This window comes from Rhynchophorus ferrugineus, unplaced genomic scaffold (genome assembly GCF_030347505.1).
Source record: "Rhynchophorus ferrugineus isolate W39M unplaced genomic scaffold, kcgeb_rfMv2 rfM3, whole genome shotgun sequence".
Classification (NCBI taxonomy): Eukaryota; Metazoa; Arthropoda; class Insecta; order Coleoptera; family Curculionidae; genus Rhynchophorus; species Rhynchophorus ferrugineus.
Window position 1 is genome coordinate 6,400,893 of NW_027472582.1, and position 22,715 is coordinate 6,423,607.

The 22,715-nt window shown below is 34.0% G+C and overlaps 1 protein-coding gene across 3 annotated transcripts in view; it reads left to right on the forward strand.

Annotated features, from left to right (window-relative positions):
* LOC143193764 (uncharacterized) overlaps positions 1-22,715 on the forward strand; it is a 121,566-nt gene that overhangs the window by 15,137 nt on the left and 83,714 nt on the right. The window contains exon 1 of one of the 3 annotated variants that reach the window (XM_076400121.1): positions 7,834-9,417. The exons of the other annotated variants lie outside the window; for them this stretch is intronic. Coding sequence (XP_076256236.1) covers positions 8,188-9,417 — 1,230 coding nt within the window. The 5' untranslated portion in view covers positions 7,834-8,187. Of the gene's footprint in view, positions 1-7,833; positions 9,418-22,715 lie in introns of those variants that run through there. 3 annotated transcript variants of the gene reach the window in all.

A 22,715-nucleotide genomic window follows, 5' to 3' on the forward strand; every position in this document is an offset into this window, starting at 1 on the left:
CGCAGTTCAAGGCGAATTTTGAAAACTGATTTGAAAATGTTTCCGTACAAAATTCAATTAGTCCAAAAGTCCTACCGAGAGATCCTGATTAACGAGTTGAGTACAGCAATGCAATCCTAAGGCTGTCTGGTGAAATTTTCTTCTCAGTGGCTGTCAATAAACAGAACAGTCGGTTTTGGGGAACAGAGAATCCTCAATTAATTCATGAAACATCATTGCATCCACTAAAAAGAACTGTGTGAACATCATTGGTCCCCATTTTTGAAAATAACCAATGTGTTGCAGTTACTGTTACTGCTGAACGGTACCAAGACATGATTCGAAATTTTCTTGTACCTGAAATGGAAGAGCAAGGACTAGAAGACATATGGTTTTAACAAGATGGGACCACAGCACGCACAGCTCGTTCAATAATTCAATTATTGAATGACGTAGCGATACTTTTCCCTCACGTTGTATAAAGGTTATAGGGACATAAAATTTTGGTTCAGATTTTGAAATTATAAGTCAAAATAATTAAATTGTAGTAATTAGACACAATATATTTATCAATATTGGTCATATCTGTATCAGATCGGAGACTTAAAGACAATATGACATTAATTTAGTCAACTATTTAACAATACACATAAATTTTATAACCCCATTGTTCAGTACCAAGAAATACCGTAATCTCCGTTTGATTGAACCGATTGCGAGTTTGCTTCTTTTATTTACAGTAACGTGAATCAGAATAGCCAAACCACATCCAGCCACTGTTACTCAACCCAGGTTTCCTTGCCTTTCGCATAAAAATAGATATGTCACCAACAAGAAATGGTGAACCACGTCGTTTAGCCTGACCATTATTTTATTATTTCGAATTTACTTGATGTGTCTGCATAACGCTTATTCTTCCCAAAAACTGAAAAATAATTTCAAAAAATATATATTTTGATACAAAAATACTAATATTTTCACATCTTCCCTTAAATATGCTGTGTTAATAACTTGTACATGGCTGATTTCCCACTTCCCAACCAATCAAACACAGCATTCTAGGATACGTTACTTCTTAGTCATCTACGGTTTTGGCGCATGCGCACTATCCTGCATAGAATAAACCATAGAAAAGAATAAACCATATTGTCTTCCTTATCTAATGGCGGTACATTCTCTTCGAGTCGATCGGTACAATCTATCAAGTCAAAAAAAAACAAAAAATCACGGATATTTAGATTTTGTGTTTTATTAATTATTCTATAGTAATAATAATTAAATTGTTGTGTTACTCTTGTTGTTTTGACATACATCGGTTGTAAAATATGAAAGAAAGTGGGTAACTGCTGAATGTAAGGTTATATGTTTGAAGGTTATAAAATGCGAACAGTATCAGTTTTATTTATAGTGTCAAATTGATAACACAATATCATTTTCAACGACATCGAATGTGTTGGAAATAGTCAAGTCATTAATGAGGTTTGTCCATCAAGAATAGTAGCAAAAATTGTAGTAACTGGTAATATTAAAAAAAAATTAATTGGAAATAACGATATTAAATTGAAGCTTCATTATTTCAGCACTAAAATAAAATTTAATGAGGAACAAATGTTTGAATGAATGTAATATACAAGGAATTTGAAAAGGAATAGAAATAAAATGAAAAGGAATATTGAAGGTAAAATCGAATTAAAAATATTGGAAATTTTGAAACAAAAAATATAACGGCCACGTAAAATACACCATGTTGTACATACCCTCCATTCCTAATTTTGCAAAAGATCACGTCGGAGTCACCACTTTAGGGTAAATGATGTGGCTCGGTGAATGGAGGTAAAACGAAATGAAACAGTGGTGTTTACATTATGTGACCGTTATTTATTGGCAATATAAAAATGTGAAAAATACAAAATAGATAAAACGGATGCCAGCGGTGTTACCTGGAGACGAGGCTTGGGCAGTCGATGGTGGCACGTCTAAACCAAACGATGGTTGAGCACTGAATGAATCGAAATACCCTTCAATAACATCCCAGATAAACGTCTCGGGGTTGCCAGCTATTCGTTATCGGGTTCTAGTTGGCGCTGCCGGCACCCCGCCCCTGTTCAACATCTGGGATTATATTTCTGGGTATTTTGTAGACCGTTATTCCACGATGTAAAATTCGACGTGCCTCAAGGTCGCTACATTATAAAAAATAGCTTATTAGTTAGATTTTATTATGTTAATAATAACATCATTCACCCTTATTTAATTTTGAGTTGTTTTATTTTTTCATTACTAGTTATTCGCAAAGCAGACTCTGTTCGTTTCTATAATCTTGCCTTTTATCCCTTCTTTCTGACACTATCTGGACACTTCAAGATATTTAAACTTATCTACATTCATATCATTAATTATCAGTAATTGCAGCTAAATATAACAGACTAGATAATATAATATTAAAAGCGATAGGTCGAATTTATGTGCTTTTGTTTATTGAATGAATGCTCTTATTATTTTTGCCCACGTTTAATTTGATTTGATTAAGAGTCAAATAACGTTTTGGCCGTTGGTTGAAGAAAAAAAAAACGTAGGAGACACAATGAACTTTTTAAGGTTATGATTTACGAATCGACATCGTTAACTTCATGGCTTACATGGGATCGCTTGTTATATTTTTTCTCTTGTCCAAAGGGCACCCGTTCTGAAACTGAATGAAATAGAGGCTCGATTTTTCTAAATGTAAATGATAATTTATGTAAGTAGCTAGGGAAATCGTCAACTCGGAGAACGCTGTTTTTACTGTTGGAAACTCATAAACCATAACAAGAAATCAGGAAGGGGCAGGCTCAGGGTCTGAGATGAGTTAGACGTGTACCACGAAGCTCCATGTTGTTAAAATTATGTGATTTGGTTATCATATCCTGCAATATTCCTGGGCATATCACAAATTTTTGACCGTCTATGGCATTTGGAATTAATCTACAAGATGAGCAAATTCCTACCGCCGAACCACTATGAATTGCTCATATCTTTTCGAAAAAAAATTGAGAGTCTCACAGGTGCTCAACATTTAATAATATCTTAAAACCACTGCTGTGTCTATTTTACACTGTTGATATACTAGCTACCGAAGGAACAGTGCTTGAAACATTTGCCGACGACACATTTATTATGGTAAAAAATATATCTCTGCCTAAAGCTGTAGAAAAACTAAACTAACAGTCAGCAAGATCTACAAATGGACCAGAGACTGAAAATTACAGCTTAATAGCTTCAAATCTGTCCATATTAATTTTACATTGCGACGAAATGACAAAGATCTAATTATATTATACCTCGGCATCCATCTCGACGGTAGGTTAAATTAAAAATATTATCTTAGACAAAAACAGAGCAGATCAGACTCAAAATCAAGCAACTGTACTGGTTAGTTCGAAGATACTCTCGACTTTGCGTAAAATAAAAGAGATTGGTTTATCAGTCTGTTATAAAACCCACTTGGACTTAAGCCAACTTATAATCCAACAATGTCAAAACAAAATTAATTACCATTGCTTGTTCGCTACGTAACCGATGAAAAGCTACACGATGAACTGGAAATCAAATGGATACACGAGATGATCCAAGATTTCTCCTTAAGACATGAAATAAGGTTACTAAATTACGCAGGAAATCAGAAGATTGAAGCCAACTAAATTACTACAATATACAAATAATATATACAAGTACTTAACAATTATATACATATACAAATTACTTATAATATACATAAACTTGTATATAGTATAAATGTTTAACCTTAACGTTAACTTAAGTAAGCCATTTAAATTTTAATTTGGAAAATACATACTGATATATTTATGCCACACTTGTTCTAATGTCAAGCATATCTAATGTCATTGTATAAATATCATCAAATACTTATTGCCCATTGAGCAGATTGCGGAATACTAGATACAAGATATTAATGTCATATCGCAAAAACATCTAACACCCGGATATCTTTATCATAGAGCCAGTCACCAAAAATTCGGCAAACATCGATTTCACAATACGGTAATTATCAAAAAAGAACGCTATCGACCATATTCACGAATTCGTCAATTACATCTGCGTGGGCCAGTTTTCATTCATGGCACACTGTGATGAAACACATAGCGGTGGTGCAGCAGCAAGCAAGCACGCCCGAAACATATGAATATCATAAAAAAACAGGATCACGGTCCGACGAGCTCCGACTGTTAGAGTGTTTCGTTCGTGTTCGTATTATCAGGACTTGTATATCAAAACTAAGATATTAGCGGGAATTTTATTTTTGGTAGTTGCGAGTTGATTTATCGAAACGTTTTATTACGTTAATTGAATCTTTCTGGTGACTAATAATAGGTCGTGTCTTATCAATTGAGTATTTTGTTAGTCTAGATAACAGTTGATACTGTGAGATACCTTATAAAGTAAATACAGTTACTGAATACTGAAATGTATATCAGATTGTCTATTATCGTCTATCAGTATACATATTATTTAATATACATATACAAGTTTATGATAACACAAACATATCGACTGTGATTTTATACTAAGCATATTTTTTGTTGTTAGAAATAGAGAATAATAGAAAATACTCGGGCGGGTTTAACGCGTATATTAAAACTCTTCTTTAAATAATTACAAGGTAAATGTGAACGATATATTGAGACAATGAGTAAGGGCGATAAAATATACACGTAAGTTGAGAACTGTACGAAGTGCTACGAGGAACGCGTCCTCGACATTCCAACAACGTCCTTGTAGTCCATGTCTAGTGTAGGAGAGGGTAGGTAGTTTGGCCGAAGTGACAGGACCAATCATGGGTCGCTAAATAATATAGATTTGATGTTTTATTGTAACAAAAAAAAATTCCGGTTATTCTGTTAGCTTTTGAACTTTATCTTGAGAATAATCGCTGTGCTGATGCTGTAATATTTTTCAGATAGAGGCAAGAACCTAAATATTTGTCTTATTATTGGCAGTAACAAATATTAAGTCAGTATAAGATCAAATATGTTAATAGAGTTTAAGCTGACTGACTTCTGATGATAATTTGTCTGATAAAAATAATAAATCAGGTTATAAATTAAGGTTGCATTGTATCAGATATGAATATCAAAAGGGTTATTTTATCTTGGTTGGATGATTTTTAAGTATTTAATGGAGTTAAATGATATTTTGGGACGTTATATTAACATACATATCCTATCTGATATATAGTATTTTTAAAAATTATTTATTAGTTTATATCATATGAATTTATAGCATTATTGGCTGTGTAGCGGCCGCTGTCAAAATATTGTGCAACCCACATTGTACAATAATATTTTATCTGTGGGCTTTTAATACCTTTTAAGCAACACGTGATGTTATTACTTGAGTGTTTATCTTCCAACCAATGGTTGTTTTGGTGCGTTATGGCTTTTCCAAAATGTATTACCGCCATATATATAACATTTCGAGAAAGTATAACGAATTTATATCAGCAAAAATTACCAACAGATTCAGAGATCATAAAGATGTTTCCAATAATAATTCAAAATATTGTGCAACCCACATTGTACAATAATATTTTGTCTGTGGGCTTTTAATACCTTTGAAGCAACACGTGATGTTATTACTTGAGTGTTTATCTTCCAACCAATGGTTGTTTTGGCGCGCTATGGCTTTTCCAAAATGTATTACCGCCATATATATAACATGTCGAGAAAGTATAACGAATTTATATCAGCAAAAATTACCAACAGATTCAGAGATCATAAAGATGTTTCCAATAATAATTCAAAATATTGTGCAACCCACATTGTACAATAATATTTTGTCTGTGGGCTTTTAATACCCTTGAAGCAACACGTGATGTTGTTACTTGAGTGTTTATCTTCCAACCAATGGTTGTTTTGGCGCGTTATGGCTTTTCCAAAATGTATTACCGCCATACATATAACATGTCGAGAAAGTATAACGAATTTATATCAGCAAAAATTACCAACAGATTCAGAGATCATAAAGATGTTTCCAATAATAATTCAAAATATTGTGCAACCCACATTGTACAATAATATTTTGTCTGTGGGCTTTTAATACCCTTGAAGCAACACGTGATGTTGTTACTTGAGTGTTTATCTTCCAACCAATGGTTGTTTTGGCGCATTCTGGCTTTTCCAAAATGTATTACCGCCATATATATAACATGTCGAGAAAGTATAACGAATTTATATCAGCAAAAATTACCAACAGATTCAGAGATCATAAAGATGTTTCCAATAATAATTCAAAATATTGTGCAACCCACATTGTACAATAATATTTTGTCTGTGGGCTTTTAATACCCTTGAAGCAACACGTGATGTTGTTACTTGAGTGTTTATCTTCCAACCAATGGTTGTTTTGGCGCGCTATGGCTTTTCCAAAATGTATTACCGCCATATATATAACATTTCGAGAAAGTATAACGAATTTATATCAGCAAAAATTACCAACAGATTCAGAGATCATAAAGATGTTTCCAATAATAATTCAAAATATTGTGCAACCCACATTGTACAATAATATTTTGTCTATGGGCCCCTCTAATACCTTTGAAGCAACACGTGATGTTGTTACTTGAGTGTTTATCTTCCAACCAATGGTTGTTTTGGCGCATTCTGGCTTTTCCAAAATGTATTACCGCCATATATATGACATGTCGAGAAAGTATAACGAATTTATATCAGCAAAAATTACCAACAGATTCAGAGATCAAAAAGATGTTTCCAATAACAAGTCACAAAAGTTTCTTATCGAGTTTTTTCACTATCATTAGTTTTAAGTGTTACACTTGAATAACTTCTTAATAAAGAAACGAAAAAAACGCAGGATAATATGTATTATTAACTGGGTTAATTTCCCATTTTATTCATTTCAATATAGGTCTCTTTTCCAAGAATTATCCACCGTCGGTAGATATGTATAGAAACAGTTTCATTCAGTTTTAGCGACACGTAATACATTATGCCTTGCTGATCTGACAGTATACACAGTAAGACTTTATGGTCATGATTATTCTTCCTGTGTTTGGGTCTGTCGTAATAAACCCACTTTTATCGGTAGGAACTGTCAAGGGACAAAACTGCGATGTTGAAACGAATCAGTTGAGGCCATTGGATCTTCTAAATTGTCTGAAAGTTCTTTAAGAGATTGAGCTGAGTTTTCATCGAATAAGTCATGCAATTTATTGCCATCGAACTTCTTTGGTCTTCTAGGTCCTCTTTGTTATTGACATCAAAATCACCACTTTTAAAACATTTAAATCAAAACATTTTTTTATGTTTTTCATATATTTAAAAAAATATCGATATGTTTATAAACGTATCTTAAAAATATAAAAGATATGATATCATATAAATATGTTTTTAAGAAAAAATAAAAATAAAGAAATATTAGCCTAAAAATTCTTAAGTCTCTAGGCCATTTATGGATCTTGTTGATCGCTACTCGAACTTCTACAGCCTTAGATTTGTAGACCTTTTGATCACTTTTTGTGTGTCGGTTTAGTCATAATCTTCTTGACTTAGCTGATATATCCCTTTTGAGATAACACGAATCATTATAACAATTTGTTATCAGTAACGTATACGAAAACGATGATATACGATATCAATCATCTCGAAGCGAGAAAAATGATTTCGCGCACTCTAGACAGTACGCTCGTCGGCCACCGCCACGAAGCCTCGACGGCCCGTCGACTAATTAAACCGTTTAATCGTCACAATACTGCAATTCTAGCTGGTAGTTAATTCTCCGGGCCACCAATTGAGCCCGCTCGAACCCTTCATTTATAGAAATAAATGACTAACGTTGTGGGAGTGTCGACCAGGCAGCAGGCACCACACCACTCTCGGCGCTTCGGACCGACGTTATCAATGAACGTCTCGCACTCGTCGCGGACGGTCTCGTTATTGTTCCTCGACGCGAAAATCAGCATCGGCAGAGGGCGCGCGCGTACCGCGTCGTGGGAATTGGCGCGCGACTTCGACAGCCCAGCTTTGTTGACAAATAATAATCGACCAGCGCGGTCCGTTCTCCGAGAGATAACGCGGGACGTCGAACGGACGCGGCCTTGGCGAGTACGGCGTGCGATTTCTCCCAAAACCCGGATAATACGGAGGATGCGGTCGGGTTAAATCATCATCGGCTGGTGACTAACTCGAAGAAATGACGCTGACCGACAATTTCAGTCTCAGATCATGGTTGGTCGCGCTCCGGTACAGCGTCGAGTACTACGACGACATCTGCGAGTCTGCCACGGCGTCTAGGACGGGCGGCAGGACAACTATGTCTATCGGTGAAAAGGGCAAGATAGAAAGTGGCGGCGACGACGGTCTGTACGCGAACGTGTGGGAGTGCAGGGGCGATTCGCCCGCCCGCAAACTGAAAACCTCCCTGGAATCGGTCGAGAACTCCATCTACGAGGAGAACGCGTCCCTGTACGAATCGGCGAGGTCCTCGTGCGGGTCCCTGACCAACACGCGCAACGACAACGACAAAATCAGCGACCTCACCGACCTGGACGACCTCCAGTCCGGCGACAGCAACAACCCGTCCCCCATCTACGAGAACATCCCCATCTACGACGACGTCGCCAAGGAGGAGAACATCTACGAGAACCTACCACGAGCCCTCGACGACCGCGAGTTCGAGGAGGAGATCTACTCCACGATCAAGTGCCTGGATAACGTGCTGGACTCCGTGGTGTCGAGCAGCGACGACGAGGACGATTACGCGAGCAACCTCACCGAGGACTTCTGCGAGAGGGACAACAGCAGCGTCAACTTCGAGCTGGGCGATTACTGCGAAATCCGCAGCGTGAGAGACGAGAAATTCACCGAGAGCTCCAGCAGTTTCGGCGAATTCCTCCGAGAAGACCAAATCCGGACAAACAAAGACCAACGATTCGCCCTCTACGAGGAACCGGAACCGATATCGCCCCAAGAGATCAAGAACATACCCGTTCCGAAGAGGAACCCCATCTCCGTTCGACCCTGGCAAAGATTCTCGTTTCCCACCAAAACCGAGAAGGAGAGCGCGGCGAGGCCGCAAAGTTTCCCGGTATTCCGGCAGAATTCCCCGGAGAAAGTCGCCAGATCGACGTATAACATCGAGGACGATGAGCACTTCGCCCGGAACAAGAGGCACGAGGAGGATTTCGAGGATTGCGTGAGTTCGCTGTCGGGAAAGGACGATCTGAACCTGAGTTTCGCGAGGGAGCACCGGGTGAGTGTGATTTTCGACGAGAAGGTCGAGGAACTGGACGGGTTGGAGGTGAAGGAGAGCACGATCTTCGGCAACGATCTGATCCTGAGGCTGAAGGAGAATGCCATCACCTGGATGGCGCTGTTGACGGAGGACGTCTGCGACGAAATGGAAATTATCATGGAGGATAAGGTTGGTCTATTTACATATTACATAAAATACATTCACGACAGGCAAATGAATAAGATTTACTATACGATTGGCATGTTATAGCCATTCTGCGCATGCGCCATCGATAATCTACAAGTTGTGTTTATTATTTGCTAACTGTATGGTTATGTATATACAGACCTGTTAACTTCCTATATAAATATAATGAAAATTTTACGAAATTCGTAGTAAAACAAAAAAATACTAGATTTTTTTACTGGCGATAAAGGAATTTAAACGAAAAACTGAGTTTATGATTATATATACTTCCAGTAAATATCTGAATATACGTCATTTCAATTTGTGACATCAAAACGTCGCAATGTTGCCACGTCAACTCTGAATTTTAGTTCAGTTTGGCTTTGACATACAACAACATTCTAATCTAAATAAAATAATTGAACAAAAATGTAGCAGTAGATATAACCTCTTATCACTATTGCTTTCAAGAATTTTGCATACGTCTGACAACCGGACGACCTTGACAGGCTCATTCGTTTACGTGAATGAGAAGGAAAATATTGTCTGATTCTAAAACGAATTTACAAATTGGCAGGTAGGCAATACATTAAACATATTGATGACGTATCTACAAAAAAACTTTAAATAGATTATGTATAGTCCGTTCAATAAAACATCAAATCATCCATACAAATTTATAAAGTCAAAACGTCGCAATGTTGCCCCATCAGCTTTGAGTTTTTGTTCAGTTGGGCTTTAACATACAACAAAATTCTAATCTAAATAAAATAATTGAACAAAAATGTTACCAAATATAAATTATTTTAATATTATGGTACATCTAAAAACTATAGTTAATTATACAGCCACAATAGTTTATAGGTTAGAGTTATAACCTCTTATCACTATTACTTTCAAGAAATTTGCATACGTCTGGCAACCGGACGACTTTGACAGGCTGATTCGTCTACGTATTCGAACTAATCACCCAGCATTGTGTCTCTTTTTAACTAGATTAAAATGAGATTACAAACTGCGGCAGGCAATACATTAAGCATCTTAATAACGTATGTACAAATAAACTTAAACTATATATAGTCCGTTCAATAAAACATCAAATCATCTATCCAAATTTATGACGTCAAAACGTCACAATGTTGCCGCATCAACCTTAAGTTTCAGTTAATTTTGGCTTAGCAAAATCCGTAATAAAATAAATGTAATTTTATTAAATATAATTTATTTTAACATTATAGTACATCTACAGCATATAGCTTTGCTAGTGTATTAACGCAAGTACAAGAGAACAGTAGTAATAAATTAATTTGTAAACTGAGATTGTACTAAGAATATCTAAAGTAAGATGTAATAATAAATTAACAAATATAATGTATGGAAATGTAAGTAATAAGTAGTAATATTATCACCAATATTTTAAAGAATTTTGAAGATGTTTGACAACCAGTCGAATTTTATAGGTTAAAACAAAAATAACGTACTAAAATATAAATCATTTTAACATTATAGACATCCAATGCATATTTATTGAAGGACGTAAGAAAACGGACGTATCACACTTCATTCTGTCTCTTTTTAAATAGAGTGTTGTTAATTAGTAAAACGAGAAAGACAAATGCTCCGAGCTTAAAAGGGATTTTACGTTTTTATAAAATGAGTTTTGCAATACGTTCAACAGTGTTGACGTGCGTTGGCTGTTTTATTGGAAGGTATTGTATTAGCGTCCTTGTTCCTAGTGGTTATTAAAAATATAGAAGGTTTTTCGACAAGGAACGTTAGCTAAACTTATTTCTCAACTATATACAGCTATGTAAACAATAAAAATATCAAACATAATCAAACTAAAATGAAATGTTATTCATTTGATTCGAGTGCACTTGTGCCCAACTAGTCAATCACGTATTACATCATGTTCACTTCCCTGTAGTCTGAAATGCGAGGACATGTCGGTTTTGTTAAAAGAGAATACTCTTATTACATGTATTACAACAGCGCCACAGATATATCTATTACTTATAGGAAAATACAGATCGTCAACAACGTGACTCATGACCCTCTTGATATAAATAATTACAACCAATAAATTAACATTATTTTCATTCATATTAGACAAAATATGCAATTTAAATCATCATCCTGATAGTCTGATGGCCCAATGTTTGGTTTATACAGCGAGGAAAATGTAATGAATAACTTATTGTTGTTACTAATCGTTGCCGACTAACCTACAATTTGTCTTTACAATAATTTAAATCTAACTATATATCTAGGAGTCTGGCGTAATAATGTTTATGCTATTTTTCTATTAAATACACCTCACTATGCTACACTACACAAGATGAAATGGTTTGATACTTTGCTTCTTTTATTTTATATTATCTTTCATTAATCTTTTATTGTAGACTAGATATCTTTTGTTTGTAATAATTCATTATGTTGTTTTAGTAACACTTAAGAATATAGCTTAACATGCCTTCTTAATTTCATTGGCTTTTTCAATTACATCTGTTATTCTATGGACCTGCTCAATTGTTGAATGCTTGTTAATAACCCAAGCTGGTGTGTGGATATTAGGTTTTTTCTCTTTATAATAGCTTTTATTCTTTTCAGTAGAATAATACTTCTTTTCCTTCTTAGAGTTCTTCATATATATTTTTTCATCGATCATCACGTTATTTAATATATTAATAACTAGCGACCCGCCCCGGCTTCGCACGGGTGCAATGCTGATACTAAATTAAATACACTACAGAAAAAATATGAACGTTGTATATAAAAACATAGCGGCCCGCTCCGACTTTGCACGGGTATAAAATATATATGCCTATGTCACTCAATGAAAACATGATTAAAATCGATCCAGTATTTTTGGTTCATTCATTACTGCCCTTGGCCTGCACGCATTAAATTTGGAGTAAAACAATTCCTCTTCCCCTATACTTACTATGAAGATTTCCTGCTATCTTTGGAATATCTAAATTCATACAATTTTTATTACATTACACATTTTTAAACGCAAATTTTAAATTTGTAATATCTCCGAAAATATTTGTTTAATTTACATGCTGTAAAGAACCATATTGATCTATATTAATTGCACACTGTATTTAAGGTACTTAATTCGATAAGGATTAATGCCGTATTGCTTAAAATAGCTTCGTAAATAAGCCATTTTCTCACGTAAAAAGTAAACAATAAAAATGGTTAATGTGGGTTATCCCTAAAAGATAAACATATACCATCGCGGACTTTTTTGTAGACCTTTTTATGGTGTACAATACTGTAGTACATTAATTTGATCTAACTCGTAGGGTTAGGCAGCGTTTTTGCTAATTGCTAAATAAGCCTAAAAAAATAGGTTAATTTACGACATCACGTTAGAAACCTCTAAAATTAGCAATGTTGCCTTAGTATATTATGCATGTATTATACATATAAACCTTCCTCTTGAATCACTCTATCTATTGAAAAAAACCGCATCAAAATCCGTTGCGTAGTTTTAAAGATTTAAGCGCACATAGGGATATAGGGACAGAAAAGGCGACTTTGTTTTATACTATGTAGTGATATTGGATGTATCTTGTAATTATTTTGTTGATCAATTAACAATACTTAAAATTGTTATGTCTTGTAATAACATCTAGATTAATAATACATTGTCAATAACATGGTTAACAAAATTTGAGGTTAAGTCAATTGTTCGCGTCAGTGTCTGGGTATATAAATACCAAACCTAGGTTACCTAACGATAAAGAAAATATTATGCGATGGGTTCAGTTATTTTAAAACTTTATTATAAATTAAGAGGTTATATATATATATATATATATATATATATATATATATATATATATATATATATATCCGTTTGTTAAAGATATAATATATGTACGTAAAGGTAAAATTCATTTCAATAAAATTCAATGTAAAAAGTATAAAATAGCAATTATGTAAAATATACCGTGAATCACTAGTTAATTCCTAGAAACATATCCACTGTTCAAGTTTATACGTACGCACTCTATAGGTTTGTATATCGATAGCAGTTATTTGCTTGTAAATACATGATGCAAAAAATTGATGACCTCGAAAAGTGAATCCATTGAACCATTGCCGCTCGGTTGGCTCATCCATGTAATTTTAATATATCTCCATAGAGTTTTCGGTATTCTTTGATTTAACGGAAAAAGCACAGGATAACTTGGGTTTCGACAAGTCATCGATTTTCTCGTAAATCGCCGGTCGAACATGATAACTTATACATTAATAAACCGCGTTACGTTTGTTTAAATGAACTACAACTATAGGTTGATACGTATAGTTGCGAAATGTTTTTTTATTTCGACAAAAATCTATAAACTAGTATGTCGATGGGTATTATGTCATTGCCAGCATATGGAGTAAAATTCTAAACTTTGTGTATTTTTTTCTTTGCTATTATAGAGAGAGGCATGTTTATGAATGTTTATTTATAAATAATTGAAATGAATCAATATTTAGACATGTGCAAAGACACAATATCAAAGTCTGATGGGATTTATTATATATATTTTTCAGAATTACGATGCTAGGAAAGAGATTCGAATAATTAAAAGTTTAACCTTCTCACAGAAATGACTAAATAAATGAAATAAAATATATGGTGGGCTGCTTAACACACAGTATATTGCGATTTTTGAAGAATGCTTTTGACAATGACTTTGACATTGACAGATATATAAATAATCGAAATTAATCAGTGTTTACACTTTTATATCTTGGTAAAGACACGATGGAACAATTAGAGAATATTTTAGGTATATTTTTCAGAACCATAATGTTAGATAGTTTAACCCATAGATAGTAGAACCATAGATAGTTTTATAATTTCACGGATTTGATTAAATAAGAGGAAATAAAACAAAGTGGGTTGTTTAACACACAATATATTTCGACGCGTGGTTTATTATGACACTGAAATTGACAGATGTCAAAAAATGGATCGTTTTATTCTTGAACAATGCTGGGAAATATTGAAACGATTTTATTGGACGAAAGTGATTTTATCGTGGAGGGTTTTCAGTAACGCAATAATAATTTTAAAAATATTTATAGGCTCAGTTTCAACAGCATTAAAAAGGCATGAACACATGACTAACATATAAACGAACAGATAAAGTTTAAAAAAAAATATTGATATTTAAAACAGCTTTCTTTGTCTGCGATATTTGTTTTATATCATATATGATAATATTTATATGTATAGATAACAATTTTATGTTCTATGCTAAATATAGATCATTGTTTATAATTGTCATGTTAAAGTTGCTAAATTTATGTGGAGAATCTTTAAAGGTCAACGTCATTTCTGTATAGTGGGATGGAAACTCTATAATATAGTAAACCATGTGCCATTTTATTTTTAAAATATAGTCTGTTCAAAGTTATTTTACGTCATTTAAATTTGTGACATCAAAATATCGCAATGTTGCCGAATAAACTTTGAGTTTTAGTTCAGGTTAGCTTTGACATACAACAAAATTCTAATCTAAATAAAATAATTGAACAAAAATGTTGTGAAATATAATTTATTTTAACATTATAGTACATCTAGAAATCTACAGTTAATTATACCATAGTTTATAGGTTAGAGTTATAACCTCTTAATGCTTTCAAGAATTTTGCATACGTCTGACAACCGGATGACTTTGACAGGCTCATTCGTTTACGTGTTCGACCTAATCAGACAGCATTGTGTCTCTTTTTAACTAGAATAAAATGAGAATGAAAACATTGATTATAAATATTGTTTTGACATTATTTGTCACCGATGTTGAACTGCTCGAGTGTGCTTTTAAAAAAGCTGAAATATTTTTTAGTTCAATTTACTTAGACAGATTGATTTTTGCTGATGCCAAATTTGTATCCATATTTTTACTTCTACTTGTTAATGTAAAAAGATCGATTATGTATTTAAAAGTCATTATACACAATTTTCATAATGAAGGACTTAACCACTTAAATTACAAGTAGAAACTGCATTTTTGTTAAATATTGCCCGATATTTGGCTCCATATTCAGCCTGCCTAAAAGGAAAACTAGGAACCTATTAAATCTTATTTAACTACTTAAGCTTCTTCTGATATATAGTAGGATACCTTGGATAATAATACTTTCCATTCGAACTACTACATCCTAGAAAATTACAGAAAATATATAAGCATTCTAGAAAATACTACAGAATACCAAAATTTTTGAAAAATCCAGTATTTCGTCCATCGAATAAACGGGAATTTGTTTACTTCAGTTCACTTGTTTTTCCTTTATACTTATAGCCATCAAACGTCAAGAAAAAAACTTTGTTTCACATGCGCCCATTTAAGATGTTCTTCTATTCACTATGTTTTATGGTTCGCCATCACTGTGCTAGTATATCAATAGGTATTTCAGAAATTAATATTAAAACGATAAAATCGCGTTATTGCAAAACAAGAACGTCTATGGCTGAATCATTATTTTTCTGATAAATCGATTACTTGTTTTATTGAATATAAAAATGTACTTTTTCGTACGTCTTAAGGGGTTATACCACATTGTTGCCCTGAAAAAAGCAACATTTTTGGGATTCTTTCTCGAAGAACGAAATTGAGTGTATAAATATCATGTTTACAGATATAAGAACATATTTTTATATAATGGAAAATATGTTAGAGAAATTCAATAAAAAATGTCTTTTGAAAAATATATTTTTGTTTTAATATTGTCTTTACTAACTTTTTGATTAATTGTAATTACGAGATATTAGAATATAATTAGAGTATCTGGTTCAGTACTCTTCGTTAAGATAAAAAACAATCATAAGTATAGTATATTATTTCGTAAGTAATATATTTTTAATGAATAATAAACTTTACACAATTTACTATTCATCTTGCATTACGCTGTATATGACTGAGTGATGCGGGTTGTCTGCACTCTATCTCCAGAACGATTAATAGTACAAAAATATATTTAAAACAAAAATTGTAGAGAATTTTATGGTCCACAATTTCTGTAATAAGATCAAATGCTATTTAACGCATAGAATGCGAGATATTAGCGAAAAACTTTAACCTCGCCTACTTTGATTAACTTTTGAAAACTTGATTGCCAAGATTGCTTTTTTATTATAAGCAGATTCTGTATCTGGACCAGAACAAGAAAAACATATTCCTTTGGAACTAGTTGATATTATCAATATTCATTTTGAACAGTTTGGAATTCTATACGAGCAACAAATTAGATTTGTTTTGTTTGAAATTTAATTTTATGTATATGTCACAAAATTATATTATTATTATTTTATTGTCTGCGCTCGGCACCGACATCAAAATGATTAGTTAGTATATAGTTAGTGAGTTAAAATGGTATTGTAAATAGATAAATAGGTTTAGGTAGGTATTGGTAGTATATAGTTTAATATAAAATACGAGTATCTACTACAATAAGGTTTACGTTTATTTTTATTTAGTTATTACAACGATTGTTATGTACGTATTTTATTTAACACGTTTTTTTGTGTTAAAAATCTAAGTTTACTTATTTTTTGCTTTTTTGTTTTACTATTACTCTTTTTACTATTAGATATTTACTCAATAAATTACGCAGTTATTTTATTAAGTATTACAATGGATAGAGCAAGTAAAAATGCATGTGTGAGGAAAAATTCGAGTAAAGAAACAATGATTTAAAATAAGGAACGCTTCAGGCCCCGGGGTCCGCTACCTAACAGGTCAGTTAAAAACTCCCCGACCTGGCACATAGATGGCGCTACTATAATTAAATCGATATGTTTTTAGTTAGCCCCAACCCTCAAAAATACGTGTATAAATTTGACAGCTGTCGGATCATTGGTTTGTGAATTATAACATTTTGAGTGAAGCAGCTTTTGTTACTGTGAAAAAAAATGGATAAAAAGGAATTTTACGTGTTGAGAAAATATTGGTTTTTGAAGCGAAAAACTACAGTTGAATCAAAAACTTGGCTTGATGTCGAATTTTTGGACACTGTCCCAGGAAATTCAACGATAAAATATTGGCATGCTAAGTTTAGACGTGGTGAAATGACCACCAAAGACGGTGAACGCAGTGGACGCCCAAAAGAGGTTGTTACCGAAAAAAACATTTAAACAATCCACAAAATGATTTTGAATGACGGTAAATTAAAATGAATGAAATAGCAGACACTCTAAAGATATCAAATGAACGTGTACAACATATCATTCACGAATATTTGGGTATGAAAAAGCTCTGTGTAAAGTGGGTGCCACGCGAGTTCACTTTTGACCAAAAACAACGACGTGTTGATGATTCGGAGCAGTGCTTGAAGAAGATCAAGTGTAATAAACACGAGTTTTTGCGTCGATATGTGACAATGGATGAAACATGGCTCATTTCACTCCGAAGTCCAATCGACAGTCATCCGAGTGGACAGCATATGATGAACTCGCTCCAAAGCGTGGGAAAACGCAACAGTCGGCTGGCAAGGTTATGGCGTCTGTATTTTGGGATGCGCATGAAATAATTTTCAATGACTACCTTGAAAAAAGAAGGACCATCAACAGCGACTATTACATAGCGTTATTGGACCGTTTGAAGGACGAAATCGTCGAAAAACAGCTGCATTTGAAGAAAATGAAAGTGCTGCTTCACCAAGACAATGTACCGTGTCAAAAATCCATGAATTGGGCTTCGAATTGCTTCCTTACCGTATTCTCCAGATTTGATCCCCAGTGACTATTTCCTGTTCTTAGATCTCAAAAGAATGCTCACTGGGAAGATATTTTCGAGTGTTAGCTGAACGCTCTAACTACTACACCATAGAGGCAGTTGTTGTACTATAATTGTAAGATATCTTATATGCTATGTTTTATGATTAAAAAGCAAACTGAGTGACTTTTGTACTGAACGAGTTCTGATTTTGCGTCATATCAGCTTACCAGTAACATTATACACAAATATCTGATTATTTTTGATAAAAAATTATACGAAAACTTTGTACGTACCTTCAGAATTTGAGGGTTTCCCTCGATTTCCTTTCTTCCCCCCAACAGATCCTGACTTGGTTCTAGTGGGATCACTTCGGAAGTGCCGTCTTTCGAATAAAAAAATTATTTTATAAAAAATAACAAGCAGTAAATAATTTTCAATTAATATTTTCTTATCGTGTTTGTAAAATAAATTAAAAACTACATAAATATTAAAACTAAAAAATCTGCAGTATTTTTAACCGGCAGCGTTGTTGACAAATAAACAATTCGATCTGTGAGTATGAATGTTACTTCAAGTATTTACGTGACCCCTTGTTTGTTCGGACCTATCAATCACACCGCGTGTTATGGAAATAAAAATGATAACAACGTTTGTTTTGGTTTGATGTCAGTTAATTCAAACAAGCCCATTAAAGCGTAATTAAACCAAAACAAGGAGCATATTTTAGATGCTCGTTGAAAGTTTACAAGTCAACGCTCGAGATAGTTCACTGGCCCGTTGTCACATTCAAAACTTTAACGTCTTTACCAGGAAGCAAGGCCTTACTAGATGCGATTGATACATGTCGCGACACTGTCTCATTTTATGCGGGCTTTTCTTCTGGTTTATTACAGGTAGTTACGTAACAGTTTTTTTTGGGAAAGGCTTGAGCGACATTTACTTACACCGTGCGTTCTTATTACCTTGAAATTCTCATATTAACATATTTATTGAAAATATTCAATTAATTATATTAAGTCAAGACTTTACTAGGGTCGTAGTACATTTATAAAACACCACCATATTAAAAGTCTCCTTTTTACCAACGACGGTTTATCTGAACTGGATCTACTCTTTAACGTGGACTCCGAACCACGGTCCTCGGCATTAAACCTACCGACCAACTTAGAGAGCATATCAAAAGACTGGTTACTGGCGTGACTGGGATCATTTTCCTTGTCGGATTTTGCACTGTTGTCTAAAGACATTTAAAATTACAGTCACAAACATAAAGTACATCTATGCTTTAGCAGGATTCGAACCCGCGGCTATCGCGACAGGAGGAGGACCGTCCTGTCGCCTTGACCACTGCGTCATTGAAACCGGCTTCAAAAGTAATTAATCTGTTTTATTATTGTTTATTAGAACAATCTGATAATTAACACTAAAATTAATTTTTATATACTAATTTCCTACGGTTTTAAAATTACAAGGTACTTGTTCTATGGTGGAATTTTTGACCTTAACATCGATGTCACTAGTTTTAATGTGCACTGAATTTTACTTATAGCTACACTGAACTAGATCAAATGGATTTATTCTCTTTAAACTTCTGACTAAGCCGTCAGTATAAGTGGATGTAGGTAAGTCCCCAGTGTACAGTAGATAAATTACTAGTCCCAATACACTTCCTGGTGACACCCCTGCTTGTATATTCCTCAAGTTAGAGGAGGCATCTTCTTGTTTTACTCTTGTTGAAGTATTTGTTAGTTACATATGACGATAAAACCTTTCTATACTGGCCAGGGAGAAGCATTTTATTCTTTACTAGCGACCCGCCCCGGCTTCGCACAGGTGCAATGCTGATACTAAATTAAATACACTACAGAAAAAATATGAACGTTGTATATAAAAACATAGCGGCCCGCTCCGACTTTGCACGGGCATAAAATATATATGCCTATGTGACTCAATGAAAACATGATTAAAATCGATCCAGTATTTTTGGTTCATTCATTACTGCCATTGGCCTGCGCGCATTAAATTTGGAGTAAAACAATTCCTCTTTCCCTATACTTACTATGAAGATTTCCTACTATCTTTGGAATATCTAAATTCATACAATTTTTATTACATTACACATTTTTAAAGGCAAATTTTAAATTTGTAATATCTCCGAAAATATTTGTTTAATTTACATGCTGTAAGGAACCATATTGATCTACATTAATTGCACACTGTATTTAAGGTACTTAATTCGATAAGGATTAATGCCGTATTGCTTAAAATAGCTTCGTAAATAAGCCATTTTCTCACGTAAAAAGTAAACAATAAAAATGGTTAATGTGGGTTATCCCTAAAAGATAAACATTTACCATTGCGGACTTTTTTGTAGACCTTTTTATGGTGTACAATACTGTAGTACATTAATTTGATCTAACTCGTAGGGTTAGGCCGCGTTTTTGCTAATTGCTAAATAAGCCTAAAAAAATAGGTTAATTTACGACATCACGTTAGAAACCTCTAAAATTAGCAATGTTGCCTTAGTATATTATGCATGTATTATACATATAAACCTTCCTCTTGAATCACTCTATCTATTGAAAAAAACCGCATCAAAATCCGTTGCGTAGTTTTAAAGATTTAAGCGCACATAGGGATATAGGGACAGAAAAGGCGACTTTGTTTTATACTATGTAGTGATTTTGCTTATTATTGAGAATTATTAATTTTATCAAAATTAATATCGAATATTTTTCTATGACATTGGTGATTCTGTAAACCTGCTCAATCGCGGAAAATGACGATCTTGAATAACATGCTTTCTCTAAATGTTTTTTTAACCCTTGTTCTAAAATGTATTCAAATAAGCTTCAAATAATTTGGGCATTGTAGACCGAACGAGGCATTTATTACGTTGATGATGTTTTTTCTTGTTTTTCTTGGAAGTACCTTTAATATAGTCCTGATAATAAGGTCAAAAACAGGAATCGTTTTGCGCTAACATCTAATTTTAATTTTTTTAATATAGAAAGAAAAAATAAAAATAATAATATACTAGCCTAAAAAAACATTGCAATATTTTCAAAGTAGCGACATTTATACTCAGCCTTTAAAATTAAACACCAAAATGCACCAAACATTTAAAATTAAGTACGTATTTTAAAGATTTATTAAAAATAATTAAAAGGTTTTTTCTAATGTTTAAAAAATATCCATATGCTACACTTTTAACTCTTGTGGTCGGTTTTTATGTCTAGCCCACTTCATATTGAATCCTCACTGTCAAGCTTCACTTTTCTTGATGTGTCATTTCATCGAAGTGTGGACAAAAAATGTTTCAATGCGTTGAATATATGTGAATTTGTGCCGAGTTGCAGGAATGTTCGTCTGGTCGGTCGGACTGTGTGGCTGTCGATGCGATTGTTTGTCCGAACACTCATTACTATTTTGTGTAAGGAATTCGCACGAGAACTGAAAACACTGGTTGAAGAAATACTTGTTTATTTCGATTTAAATTGATACATGCGATCGACTGTTACAAGAGGTAGAGAAAAAGTGAGAAAAGAGAGCGAGACGTCGTCGTGGTGGTCCTTAATAGTCGGAAACCGCATGGTACCAATCCACCAGCGTTGCCAACCTTGGAACTTGATGTAGGTGAATAACATACGTGACGGCCTAAGAGGTTGTAGCTTTTTTTTTTGGCCTGGAACCGGGTAGGGGAATCCTGTTACGGATACCTGGTCGGGAAGACCCGCAGGAATAAGCGAGTTGGACTGGTTATGTGGAGAATGACGGCCTAAGAGGTTGTAGCGGTTGCTATAGAGTAAATCGCATTTTCTGGAAGTTTTACTGTTTTCTTTTGAGAAAAAAGGCAGCTGAAGATTATCGATTCATGTGTAAAGCTCATATCAACCCTTCTCCATCGATTTCAACACGTGAATACTGGTTTAAACATTTTAAAAAGACTGATTTTGACACCGAAGATAAAGAGCGTTCTGCTAAAAACAAGTAAAAAATCGAAACTATGGAACCTTCAATGGGCATCGCTATCAATTAGATTTGATGCATTCAAACTGAATACTGCGCAAATAACGGTCAAAATACTACAAAGACATAAGAACATTATTTTTCAGCGTTAGAACACTCAACCACATGTTACAAAACCGGTGAAAATATATTTGGAAACATTAAAATGGGAAGTTCTACACCACCCGCCGTATTCTCCAGACCTTGCTCCTTCTAATTACTACTTCTTCCGACATATGAGTCAAGACCTGTCCTAGCACCGTTTCACTTTTTACGAAGATACCAGAAAATGGGTGGATACGTGGATAGCCTCAAAAGATACATCGTTCTTTCGAGATGAAATCCGTAAATTGGCTGACAGATGGGAAAAAGTAGCGGCTATTGATGCCACAATAAAGCTTTCAATTAAAAAAATGCTTTATACTAATTTATATGCATAGTACTTATAAACTTCGCACAAAAATGGTAACAACACAACGTCGATGACGTCGAATCGGCTTTTCCGCATCGGATCCGTCCAAGACGACAGATACGTTCGTATTTAAATAAAGTTTCAGCGGGCCC